This window comes from Protopterus annectens, chromosome 8.part0 (assembly GCF_019279795.1).
Source record: "Protopterus annectens isolate FY-2018-M chromosome 8.part0, PAN1.0, whole genome shotgun sequence".
Lineage (NCBI taxonomy): Eukaryota > Metazoa > Chordata > Ceratodontiformes > Protopteridae > Protopterus > Protopterus annectens.
The window spans coordinates 1366197561-1366211388 of record NC_056741.1 but is presented as its reverse complement, the minus strand read 5'-3'; the positions used below and the strand labels follow the sequence as shown (position 1 = coordinate 1366211388).

General features: G+C 40.1%; 1 protein-coding gene across 1 annotated transcript in view; it reads left to right on the top strand.

Moving 5' to 3' along the window:
• Positions 1-13828, top strand: part of IL10RA (interleukin 10 receptor subunit alpha) — a 37984-nt gene that overhangs the window by 4853 nt on the left and 19303 nt on the right. The window contains exons 2-3 of the mRNA XM_044079447.1: positions 6120-6243; positions 9984-10186. Of these exons, the coding sequence (XP_043935382.1) occupies positions 6120-6243; positions 9984-10186 (327 nt within the window). The remainder of the gene's footprint in view (positions 1-6119; positions 6244-9983; positions 10187-13828) is intronic.

The window sequence follows — 13828 nt, the reverse complement described above, 5'->3', positions numbered from 1 at the left end:
TGAGAACCCTTTTATGATGAGGTGTGCCACGTAGAAGGACTTCCTGACTACTGTGGCGATGTGACTAGCAAAGAAGAGACTACTGTCCACCTGGGTCCCAAGGTCTCTTATCATGCATTTGGTTTTAAGTAGATTGCTGCCTATGTAGTAGTTCATGGGTACAGAGTTTTTACCAAAGGGGATGACACTGCACTTTTTGGCATTGAGCTTGAGGCCATGGCTCTGACACCAGGCATCTGTCTCAGTGAGACCCACCTGTAGGATGTCCACATCATTTGGGGACTTGACTATGGCTCCTAGTTTGCAGTCATCTGCGAAATTCGTCAGCCAGAGGCCTTCTGTGTTAGCCTGTACTTCAGAGAAGTAGATACCAAACAGGAGAGGTCCCAGGACGGAACCCTGTGGCACTCCACTTGTCACTGCCTTGAGGTCAGATTTGGAGTCTGCAATATTTACAGTGTGGGTTCTGTCAGTGAGCCAGTTGGCAGCCCATCTTGTGACGTAGAGATTTATACCTAGTTTATTGAGTTTAGCTATAATTCCAGAATGGGGGATGGTGTCGAAAGCCTTGGCGAGGTCAAGATAGGCTGTGTGAACCACCTTACCCTCATCCACAGCTTTGGTGACTGCCTCGAAGTCGATCAGGTTCAGGAGGCATGATCTGCCTTTCACAGACCCGAACTGGGTGGGATCCAGAGTTTGGAGGTTACCAATGTCTTTGTTTATGAGTTCCATGATGATACGTTCCATGGCCTTACAGACCAGGCTCGTCAGGCTAATAGGTCGATAGTTCCTGGGGTCAGTGGTGGCTCCCCCTTTTGTGGAGTGGGATAACTGTTGCTGTGTGCCATTCAGTGGGCACAAAGCCTGATGCGAGGCTATTCTTGAACATGGTGCTTAAGTGGGGAGCCAGTTCGTTCTGAAGTTCGTGTAAAATGCAGCCTGGGATGTTGTCCGGTCCCATGGATGCTGTGTTTTTGGCTTTAGAGAGTGAAGCTTTTACCTGCGTAGTTGTGATTACAGGGACACTGCATTCATCCTGTATAGATATGGGCACCTTTAGGGGGTGAGAGGGGGATGTAAAGTTAGCACTGAACCGATCTGCCAGGATGTTGGCAATATCAGTTGGTTCTTTAATTTTCGTGTCTTTGTGCTGTAACTCAGAGCAGATCTGGGTGTTGCCATCTAGATTCTTGACATAGCTATAGAATGCTTTGTGGTTGTCCTTGGATTTAGTGGCGATTTTGTTTTTGTAGCTAGCTTTGGAGGATCTTATAAGGGATATCAGCTTCTTACTGAGGCTGACCAGGGAGCTCCTCCACTCATGGGATTTTACTCTCTTTTGCAACCGTTTCTTCCTTCTGTTGTACAGTTTGTTTATGGCAGGGGACCATCAGATTGGCTTCCTTTTTTTTGGAGGATAGCGTATTGGTTCTGTTTGGGATAGCACGATCCATGCACTCGTGTAAGTGCTTAGAGTGCATTTGTGTAGGATTCAGCAGTTGTAACTGTATTGTCCATTCACCACTTCTGTCATAAGAAGCATGAAGTTGGCTTTGGAAAATTTTTTTTACTGTAGTTTCCTTAATGGGGGTTGGGGGCGGGATGTGGATATCAAGGGTGATTAAGCTTATGGTCGGATCGGACCAACGTGGAGTTGACTTCAGGTGTGGAACACCGGTCACTCATGTTGGTAATGACTAGGTCTAGGATATTGTTGCCCCTGGTGCAGGTGTGGATAAGTTGATCTAGGGCATTGGAGTTTATGAATTCCAGAAAGCGTTGAGCTAAGGAGTTGGTACACGAGTAGTTTTCCCAGTTAATGGTGGGGTAGTTGAAATCACCCATTATTAGGGTGTTTGGTTGAACCCTAATATTTTCCAGTATTTTCCAGTACATCAATAAAAGAGGAGTGGGAATCCTGGGGCATGGTGGGGGATCTGTAGCAAGCTACAGTTTGGATTGCAGTTTTGCCCAGAGTTAGTTGCACTTGGATAACCTCGGATGAATTATGCTGAGCAACTACCCTGGAGGTGTGGATATCCTTAATGAATATGGACACACCTCCACCTTTGGTGTTTTGGTCCAGCTTACAGGGCCGAAAAGTGTGGTATGAGTTATAGCATGGTAGTGCAGGGGTGGTCTCTGGAGCCTTGAAACAGGTCTGAGCCACTGCACAGATATCGATGTTCTCCATTTCAAGGAGTGCCTCGAGTGAGTGCATTTTGAGATTTAGACTTCTAGCATTGAGTAGCATTACCTTCAGTTTTTGTTTGCCTGTTCCTGTTATGGTGGTGAATTTGTTATTTGAACCCTACCTAAAAAAGGCACTATAGGCGCAGCAAGAGCCTTAGCCAGTATCTGGAATCCTAGTGGCGACAGGTGCAGGCCATCTCTGGCAAAGCATCGTGGTCTGTCGACCATGTCATCCCAAGCAGACATTTACTGGATCCCCTTAGAATGACACCAGAAGCTTAACCAATTGTTGAAGCCAATCATTTTGACCTTTTACTGCGGTATCATTCTGGGTGATAGCAGAATGCTACTCGGGGCTAGGGTCATACCTGCCTGGGCTACAAGATCGGAGAGCTCTTCCATGTCTCTCTTTATGTAGTCCAGGGAGGTACGTCTCAGCTCATTCACACCAACATGGACAATGACGGAGTCATTTGTACTTGGTGTGGAGTGACCCGAGTGTGTGGGTTGTGTGGCGGATCCTGGCACCCGACAGGCAGCTGACAGTAACCTTCTCCTTGTCTAGCCTGGTGAGTGGGACATCAGTGTCCCTGACTATAGAGTCACCTATGACTAGTGTGTTGGGTACGTTGTTTTGCTTTATTGGCTGTGGTTGATTGGCACACTGAGTCTGTGGGCTATGTGTCATTTGGGTTGTGCTGTGGGATGGAGGTTGCTTGCGTTTCTGCTTTGGAGGTCTCTGTAGCTTAGACAGATTATTATTGAGAGCCTCTGTAAATGTTTTTGTGTTACTGTGTGTGGATTTTGGTGGTGTAGATTTAGTGAGACTATGTGATGAATGTGGTGTGGTGCAAATGTTTACCTTCTCCTCATGACTGTCAAGTTCAGTCTTTGTTAGAGAGAGCTTTACCTCCAGTTTGGCTAGATAAGTGCATCTCTCTCAGGTTGTAGTGTTGGGTGGTAGGAGGAGAGGGTTGTCCGTGTACATGAGGCAATTTCTACATTGCCTCAAGATCCCAGATTCATCAGATAGACAGGAGAGAACACTGGGAGCTGACCCTTGGACATTCCTGAATAAAAAAACTATTTTCCTCTAGATAAGTAAGGAAAGTGAGTACAAGAGCTGTTTTTCAGGCCATAGTTAACAAGTTCCCAGTCAATATATTGACAGAACCCACCATGTACCATCCAAGATCACTTAAAATAAATTGCACTTAAGTAAAACAAATTAGTAAAACAAATTGTGCGCTTAAGTAAAAATAAATTGTACTTAAAAAAATAAATAAATAATGTGGGGAAAAAAAGTGTAGCATTTGCTGAGGGGTGATCTATGCCTGGCATAAAAGGCATCTGCAAACCCCAATACTTATAAATTTCCTACATATTTATAAATCAGAGTAACAGAAATGTAAGATGTAGGAACCTGAATTTTGTCTGTGACTTAAACAGAACATGCTGGAGAGACAGATGTGTCCCACAGACTGCCTCTTCTATGGAAAAGGCTTCCAATCCATGTAAAGCTGAGTTTGTCTGTTACCCAGTTTAAGCACAGCTTAGACCAGTGGATGGGGAATATAAAATTTACACCAGGCCCAGTACCCACCCATGTCCCTTATGGAGAGAAGTGGCTAATAAATGCCTGGCTGTCAATGCTTTATGCGGATGCAGGTCATCATTACTCTTATGGGAAAACTTGGCTAGGATTAGAACGGCCCTCGGGATAGGTAGCCTAGTAACATTCTGTGAATCTACAAATAAAAACAAATGTTATTTAATTTCTTTTTAATGAAAAAGTCTTGCTCATTGTAGCAGGCTATGTTAGGACCAACGACCACAGACTAACGAGTAGGCAGGTTAGCAGCTAAGACTCAGACTGTACAACCTGTTTTACAAAACTGATTATTTCATATTGTCAGTTAATATTATCTGCAGAATTTACAAGCTAAAAAGAGTTAAGGTCAGTGGACAGAATAATGACTTCTAAAAGAGGATGAATATAACCTTTTTAGCTATAGCCTAAGAAAAGAGCACTGGAGTGGTTAATAACTACAGTGGATATAGAAAGTGTACACACCCATGTTAAAAATTCCAGGTTTTTGTGATATAAAAAAATGAGACCACAATAAATCCTTTCAAAACTTTTCCCACCTTTAATGTGACCTATATAGCCTTTACAATTCAATTGAAAAATAAACAAATCTGTTAGGGGAAAAATATCAAAAATAAAACATGTACAGTAAGCTGATTGCATAAGTGTGCATACCCTTAAACTAATACTTTGTTGAAACACCTTTTGATTTAATTACAACATTCAGTCTTCTTGGGTGCATACCTGCCATCAATTAAAAGAGACTCTGTTTAACCCCAAATAAAGTTCAGCTGTCCTAGTAGGATTTTCCTGACATTTACTCAGTTGCCTGCTACAGGAAAAGCCATGGTTCGCAAAGAGCTTACAAACCATCAAAGGGATATCCTTGTTGAAAGGTATCAGTCAGGGGAAGGGTACAAAAAAATTTCCACAGCGTTGGATATGCCGTGGAACACAGTGATGACAGTCCTCAAAAAGTAGAGAAAATATGGGACAACAGTGACATTGCAAAGAACTGGACGTCTCTCCAAAATTGATGAAAAGACAAGACTAAAACTAGTCAGGGTGGCTGCCAAGAGACTTACGGCAACACTGAAGGAGCTGCAGGAATTTCTGGCAAGTACTGGTTGTGTACTACATGTGACAACAATGTCCTGTATTCTCCATATGTCTGGGATATAGGGTGGGGTTGCAAGACTGAAGCCCTTTCTTACACAGAAAAACATCCAGGCCTGGCTAAATTTTGCTAAACAATGCATCAGGTCTCCCAAAAGCATGTGGGGAAATGTGTTATGGTCTGAGACCAAGGTTGAACTTTCTGGCCACCATTCCAAAAGGTATGTTTGGAGCAAAAACGACACTTTGCATCACCAAAAGAACACCATCCCCATGGTGAAGCATGGTGATGGCAGTGTCGTGCTTTGGGGTTGCTTTTCTTCAGCTGGAACTGGGGCTTTCGTCAAGGTGGAGGGAATTGTATACAGTTCCAAATGCCAGTCACTTTTGGCCCAAAATCTTCAGGCATCTGCTGGAAAGCTGAAGATGAAGAGGAATTTCACCTTTCAACATGACAATGACCCCAAGCATACATCCAAATCAACAAAAGAATGGCTTCACCAGAAGAACATTAAAGTTTTGGAATGACCCAGCCAAAGCCCAGACCTAAATACAATAGAAAATCTGTGGGGTGACCTGAAGAGGGCTGTGCACAAGAGATGCCCTAACAATCTGAAAGATTTGGAGCGATTTTGCAAGGAAGAGTGGGCAAATATTGCCAAATCAAAATGTGCCATGCTGATAGACTCCTACCGAAGAAGACTGAATGTTGTAATTAAATCAAAAGGTGCTTCAACAAAGTATTAGTTTAAGGGTGTGCACACTTATGCAACCAGCTTATTGTACATTTTTTATATTTCTTCCCCTAACAGATTTGTTTGTTTTTCAATTGAATTGTACGGTTATAGGTCACATTAAAGATGGGAAAAGTTTTGAAGTGATTTGTTGTGGTCTCATTTTTTATATCACAAAAACCTGGCATTTTAACAGGGGTGTGTACACATTTTATATCCACTGTATATATTTCACCACCTGCCTTATAAAATCACCCTAATCTTCATTAGTGTTAACGTGACTCCTTTGTAAGCACGGACTCTATAGAAAGCAAAAGGCCTGCAGAAACAGGAGACTGGTACCCACTTTGTATGCATGAAATAGTTTGCCAATAAGTGTCCTAGGTCTAATGTGAATAGTCTACATATATTTTTATTATGTTTTTGTTTCTGATATGCAGTCAGAGTATTTGTTGCCTGAGTAGTTGATTTCTTTTTACTTACAGAAGTCAGACTCGGAAAACCAGAGAAAGTAAAAGTGAATTCCAAACACTTCAGATATATCCTGACATGGGAGTCGCATCATTCAAATACTTCATTAAATGTATCGTATCAAGTGCAGTACAAACGGTAAGTTTAAAAATGGCAAAAGGTACGTTTAAAACTGACGGAGTGAAATTGGATGGCTTGGGCAGAAAATTAATGGAGAACTAAATTAGGATGAGTGCTTCTAGTTAACAGGAATATTGAGGCTAAGTATCCTGGTTTGCCATGTGGTTATTTATTCATTTGTTTGTTTATTTATTGCAGTTGTTAACCAGGATAGTCTTTCTGGAGAGAGCCAGTTATTATTTGAGGCCAAGGGGGAAAAACTATACAGTAATACATGATAGACAAATGATTACTGATTAAAGTACAATGGTACAAAATATACAAATAGTATATAAAAGTATTGTAAAGATAAGTATGGTAAAAAACAGTGAAACTGTACGTGAAATTGAGTTGTGCATGCTAATTAAGCAGTCTGTGTGGTACGGTGGTTTATGTTAAAGCAGATAGACATCAGAAGAAGAAGGAAATGACTATGGTAAGGGTACAGTTTCATAAGGTGGCAATACCTGGAAATTATACAAACGCAAACAGAAGTGAGTATCCTATAAATATCGATGGTTCTTGTTCCGTCTGAGAGAGGGGATTAGTAGTGATCAGAGTAAAGTGAATAATGTAGGGGAGATGAAGGAAACAGAAATGGGATGGCAGATTATTAGTGATCAGAGTAAAGTGATTAGTGTAGGGGAGATAAAGGGAACAGAAATATGACGACTGCAATCATGGTTGGATGATGAAGCAGTGAGGTGTTCTAGGTGTTGGAGTTGAGATTAGGGAGAGAGGGAAAGAGAAGGGAGAGGTAGGTATGGATAGAAATTAGGAAATAGTTCTGAACTGAAGATGTAGGAGGGAAAGTAAGTGCTTAGGAGGGTTAGGAAGCCATGATGAATGATAGCAAAGCAGAGTGATTGTATAAGGCATTTAGGTATTGATAAGAATGTTATAGGACTAGATAGTTGGTTATTCACAGGGAAAACATATTAATCTAGGATTTCTAAACTTGGGTATTATTTTTATTTATATTTTTATTTGATTGTAGTAGCTGAGTTGGTGAGTTGATCCTGGGATCCTTTAGAGATGTTGCCTGTGCACAATGGCAGAATCAGCAGTACTCGATCGTTATATTTTTATCTGTATACATTTCTTTCTGTTTCAATTCACTACATGGGTTTTCAGGCTGAAGTCATGCCAAAGTGTGTTACAGGAAAGTGCGGTAGAGAATGCAGTATGGTTTATTTAAAAAAAGTCAATGGTATGGCACAGCTGCATTTCTCAGCACTGCTGTTAACACTTAACTACCATCTCTAGGATGAACTTTGTCATGGTGCAGAAAGAATTGGTTTATATCACATGTCCCAAAGTCTAGGGACCTGGGGTCACACTGGGATTGATAGGAGTCTGTGAATACAGTGTGCTGGTAACCTGTACTGCAAAGGAAAATGGGCATATTCAAGGCAAAATTAGCTACTGTTTTAATCCACAGCTACATAGTAAAATACAATTTCAGTTTACATACAATAATGGATGGCTGGACACCCACAGCAAGGTGTCAACTCTCGGAAGGTTTGCTGAGAGCATAATGCAGACCTGAACATCAAAGCCCAGTCACTGTGCACATTATCATCATCTAACAATATAAGGCACAGCCTGAGCTGCAGAGAGTCAGAATTTCTTTTATTTAATATACGATCACTGATCAATTTTTTTGATTATTTTAAATGCTTAAGAGGCATTTAGGATTCACCTTCAACATTTTTTTTCTAATAACTCACACCTGGTGTATTCCACCTTTTCCCATCATCTTCCTCACTATAGTCGCATATTTTTACTTTTTTGATTAGGTTAGTCCAGCTAAGGCATGTGTCTGTTTTGGAGGAAGATGGATGGGAAAATTTGGGTAATACATCAGGGATTTTCCCTTACTCTTTTCTCCCATATGTGTCATGGAATCTTTTACCTGCATGAGCTATCATCAGCTTGGGCACCTCGACTTAACATACCATCTGGGATGGCTAGTACCCTTGTAATGCTGCAACACAGTGTTAGTACTGGAGTGCGAGTCCACTCACCTAGTGTGGGAATAGAGCTCATAGCCTTCTGATCTTCAAAGTCTAGTGTGCTGCCTTTTGAGCCTCTGACATTGCAGGTACAACTCCTGAAGATTTTGCTGGAAAGGACATTTTGTAAGGTATTTACAACCACCTGTATTGTTTTTATTTAATGAATTCATTTGTTTACAAAAAGTCATTTATTTCTTGGTACAGAAAATTGATACATTGCACTGTGATACCTTTTCACAGAAGTATGGTCTGATAAGTCAAATTTCAAAATGTTAGTGTTGCTGTGATATCAAAACTCAACTGTAAACCTTACTGATCTTCAAACTGTTATACAGCAAGATACAGAAAGTTACTGTTCTTTTGCAGTATGTTACTTTAATCATACATGAAGTATAGAGAGTATAATAAAGCTTTGACTAGACTGTGGTACACACAAGCAGTCACAAGTGCCTTGTTAATAATTACATTGTATGCAGTTGGAGGTTTAGGCAATCAAATGTAGTTCTTTGTAAATTCCCAGATTACTCTAGCTTGAGTTTCAGTAGAGAAGAACAAAGGTCCTTTGACCAATGCGTACGACTTTCCACTGATCATCTGCAGTAACATGTCTCCCTGATATTCTGACATTTAGCAGGTTTGATACTGCTATAAGGGTTATAATACCAGTTGATACTGTCAGTGACCAGAGTTCCTATAGCGAGGCTAAGCCATGAGGGCTAGGTGGGATGGTAGAGTTAGGCAGCCAGTGACCAGTGTTCTTATATGTGAGGTGAGTGGGAGGGTGATGCAGCTTGACCCCAGATGAAATCCCATGGAATAGATCTCTATGAACACATAAAAACTTGACAGCCTACACATTGTTGAGACCTGCCTGCATACGACCAAGAAAATATTTAAAGACACATTCACAAGATAACAAAAAATTCAGAAAGGGATAATTAGGTTAGGTAAATGTTACTATGTGGCTCTGGACCCTAGGTGATCTGATGGTCCTCATCCCTATTGCCGTGGCTTAAGTGAGATAAAAATTCAGACATGGCAGTGGATAAGATACTGAGATGGTTATATACAGAGACAGAGCACAGAAGTCCAGGTCATAGGATTGACAGAAAAATTGGACCAAGATTTAGGTGTGCCTCATGTTTTACTGTTTTCAGCTGCAAACTAAGGAGTTTGCCAGCTTTGTGCAGATGTGGTAAATAAAATGGAGTATACAGAAGACTTATTGTCTCCTTTTGCCATTAACCACATGGAAATGTGAAGTCTTATCTGTTATAGATAATTAATAGTATATGAACATTTTCTCAAGTTATTATTAAACAAATACAAAGTAAATGAATGTTTTAGATTAATGGAACAGGAAAGGAACTTCCTATTTTTATTTGTGACACTGACATTATTAGAGTTCTTAAGCCTGCAGTTAATGTCCTTTTGCAAGCCTGAAGGCCAGGCATGTCAAGCTGTACTTCCAAATACCTAAAACATGCCTGGCTGGTGTTTATACTTTGTACACTGGTAGTACCCATGTGTTGTAAAGGAAGGTATTTGACTGTAGATGGCCTTGGGTTTGATTTCTTTAAATGAATGGCAAAGGAGTGCTGTTACTGTAACCAGGTGCTTGCTTTTCCTGTTCCTTGAGTTTTTTTAGGTAGTTCAAAACACTAACATGTAACTGTTTTTTTTTCACTATCTTTTTGACAGATATGGCCGTCATCTGTGGGAAGAAGCACTCTGTTCCAATATTTCGCATTGTCATTGTGACCTCACCGTGGGCCTCTTGAGTCTGTATTTCAAACAGGATCATCACAAGGATCATCACAAGCATTACAATGCCAGAGTTCGATCTGTCTCTGGGAACATTACATCTAACTGGACAGTATCCGTCAGGTTCAGCTTGCTGAAAAGTATGTGTACATTAGTTAAGAAAGTGTAGTTTGTGTGTGTGGGTGTGTCTGAGCGTACCTGTCTGCCTGTAGCACTCCATTTCATTATACTAATTACTTAGCAAAAAATTCTGTGAGTTGAGCTGTCAGGCAACCAGTCTAGCCCAGAAGAGAATCACAGTGCAATACTTCCAGTCACCATACCCTTTTGCAGTACTGAGGACCAGTTGCTAAACTCAGTGAAACTTCTTTCACACCTTTGTATAACACTTTACATACAGGTTCCTTCAGCAAAAAGCAAACACCTTAAACTATTGTGAAAAACTAGAGTTTTGTGTATGAAAGTGCCATCTCTGAAGTACAGAAGGATAAAGTGTGACTACAACCTAGATGTCAGATGTTGAGTAGCAGATCAGACACTGGAGGAGTTGACAGAAGGTGTGACTCAGTGACCAGTGCCAGCTCACCCACCGTGTGGGGGGAGGCAACCCAGTCCACTACATGACTGGCTTCTGATGGAGATAAAGACCAAACAAGCAATCAATATAATCTCCTGCCATATGTAACCAAATGCCAAATAATTCTGTCAATATATAGTGCGTCCTTAAAAATGCCAAACGCCTGAAAATGCTTGTCTAACTCTCAGCTGTCCCTGATTTTCAGGGATGTTCCTGATTTTGACTCAAATTTTATCTCTATCCCTCTTAATCCCTCTTAAAACTGGTGACTTTTGAGAAAAGGTGGTAATTACACTTGATAAACAGTGGTAATCATTAATTAGAGTGACTGACTTCTTTTACTTTAGAAAATGTAATATGTATATTAATTCACATTCTCTTATTCTGTCAATGTCTCAAGAGTGCTAATATTTTAAAAGATTCCTGATTATGTCAGGATTTGTCCTTTTTTCTGTTGTGATTTGTCCCTGATTCATTGAGTGCCATGTATGACTGATGTTCTTTGCACATTGAGCACTACCTAAACTGGCTATCTGGACTTGTATTGTTTCCCACTGAGAGATATCTTTAAGTCGCCACAATTTTCTCCTGTAGAGTACCTCTTCTGATTAATATTATTTGGCCTATTAACTAAGATCCTTATTACAAATGCAGGCTCTTAATTTCATTAATAAAGTATTCACAAAAATTATTAACCACACCCAAGATAACATTTTCTCTACTAAAAACAAAAAAGAAAAAAAATTGTAAAAATAATGAAATGGTTTAACAGGGAATTTTTACCTAAGCTAAACAAACTGAGCAGGCATAGTTTGATTTCACTGGCCTTACTGATATTTCAAAGTGAAACCAGTTTAGATTAATGCCTCAAAGGAGGATGTTATTTTTCTGGTTCAGAGAGGAAAGAGGGCATATGGAGTTTGTCTGTCTTCGATGTATTATATCTTCCTAGGATTAATTTCAGTAGTAAATAAGCATGTCGTTTCTGTGTTCCAAATCTCTCTTGTTTTTATGATTTAATTTGTATTCAATCAGGCATGTGGTCATTGCTGTGTTAGCAGGTATCTGTCAATGCTACTTGCAGATAATAGTTTGCACATTATAAGACCCATCCCCTTCCCCATTCTGTAGTCAGATATCATCTTTATGAGAGTGATTCTTCAATGGCTTCATTCCAAGGTATATTTTGGAGCAGTGGTCTGTTCCTTCAAAGTGCTGCCAGAAAAAAAAGTATTGGTGAATCCAAAAGGGCAGACTACAGTATTTTGGGACATAGTATGAGAATTAACTTGGAAGGTTGGCAGAAACTAAAGAAGAAGCTGGAATAATGCACTGCCAACTCCTACAAATGGTTAATTGAAAGGTGAGTTTCTCCCTACCTGCATGTTACAGTGACTATGGATATGATTATAACATCAGTAGGAGAGCAGACAGTACAGCCTTCTTTATGTAGGGGTTGGGGAGCATAACTTCACAAATAATACAGACCAGTGAAATGCAGTTTCAATGAAATGGATGTTGACCAAGATTTGTTTCAAGCAATATATTTTTGGTCAATCATCTCATGTTTGTCAAAGCATCCCAAGAAAAAGAGAAGCTAAAGTGAAGGTTGGGCAAAAAAAAAAGTCTTCATGCAGTATAAAAAATGGGTAAAGGATTACTTTAAAAGGCTGGAGTCTAGTTTAAAAATGACTCCCTATTGCAATGTAAGTACGTGAAATGCCAAGTGGCAACAAGCCAAAAAAGACTGAAAACCCAGAAACCCAGGGAAAGAGTGAATCTTGAAGTTTGCTGTCTTCCTTTAACTTATTTTTTTGCAGGGGTAAAGTCCTCCTGCACACCCCACACCCCAAACATATATATATATATATATATATATATATATATACCAACTCCAAGATTGCCATACCTCGGAAAAAAGGGAATATTCCCAGAACCCTCTCTCATATATGTACGTCTGTTTTTCATCCATTCAGTCTCCTTGTTTTAGAACTCATTTTAGCAGGTCCTGGCATTTCAAATTGTTACCTTGAAAGCACTGTAGTGAATTTAAGTTTTATTTTCAAATTATCGAACAGGGAGCCAGTATGGGAAACAATTGTGCATAGAAATAAAGTGAGAGAGGGTGTAGCATGGAGAAGAAACTGGAAACCCTAAAGGTAGTTAAGGCAAAAAATCCAGAAGAGCTACATATCAGTGTACTTTGATTTGGTGGTAATTCTTGATGAACTTAGTAGTACCACATGATTGTAGGAGGGGAATATTAGTCCCCACTCAGAGAGATGTTTATTTGAAGGAGCCAAGGACTTCCAAAATCTCACTTTAAACTTAGGCTATGGTATTCTGAATGCAGACTGGCTTAGTTCCTGAATGCTAATTTTATTATAGATTAGTTACAGCATGGCTATGCTAGATGTGTTACCACATCAGCCTGCATCACTAGTGAGGCAGGCAAGAAGTCTAGGGTTCTTTAGGAATCTTTAGTCCTGCTTCTCTCGGGAGGTTGGTGAGAAGTCAAAGAAAACCGGTATATATCCTCACATTATAAGAAGAAATAGAAAACTGTCTGCATATTCCAAAGCAGATGGTGGTAGCTGAAGAAGAAGCAACAAGGAAAAACATAGCAGGTAACGTATGATATACCACAGGGTTTACTGTTGGAACTTGTCTAGTTTAATGTGTCTGTCAGACATTAGACCAGCCTGTTTGCTGATAAAACCAAAAATGGTGTGGTGAGACCGGCATACATGTTAGACTTGCCTGTAAGAGCACCAGTTGTGATTTTTGTGTGAGGAGTATATGGTATCTGGAAATTTGTGTGAAAAAAACAAGGTTATGAAAGGCTGGGGGGGAGGGCAGTGAAGAAAATCTTATGGTTATAATCATCTCTACATTCCTTTAAAATACACTGCCCAACTCAACCTAAGGTTCACTGCAATATAAAAAAGCAAGATTAGGGAAGTCAGTAAGAGAGATGGCTCACAGTGTATTGTAGAAGATTAAGGCTATGAGCTCCTAATGAGATTTGTCCTGTAGTCTGGGGTTTGATTCTATTGGTCTCCATTTCCCTAATGTTTAAGTCACTTAAGCAGACAGTGCTCTTAGTTTGGCTCGACCCCGAAGACAGGCATTTTCCCCTTGTGTGTTTAGCTAGTTAATAAATGAATCAAAATATTTAAATATTGGGGTCATCTTCCCCCTTATA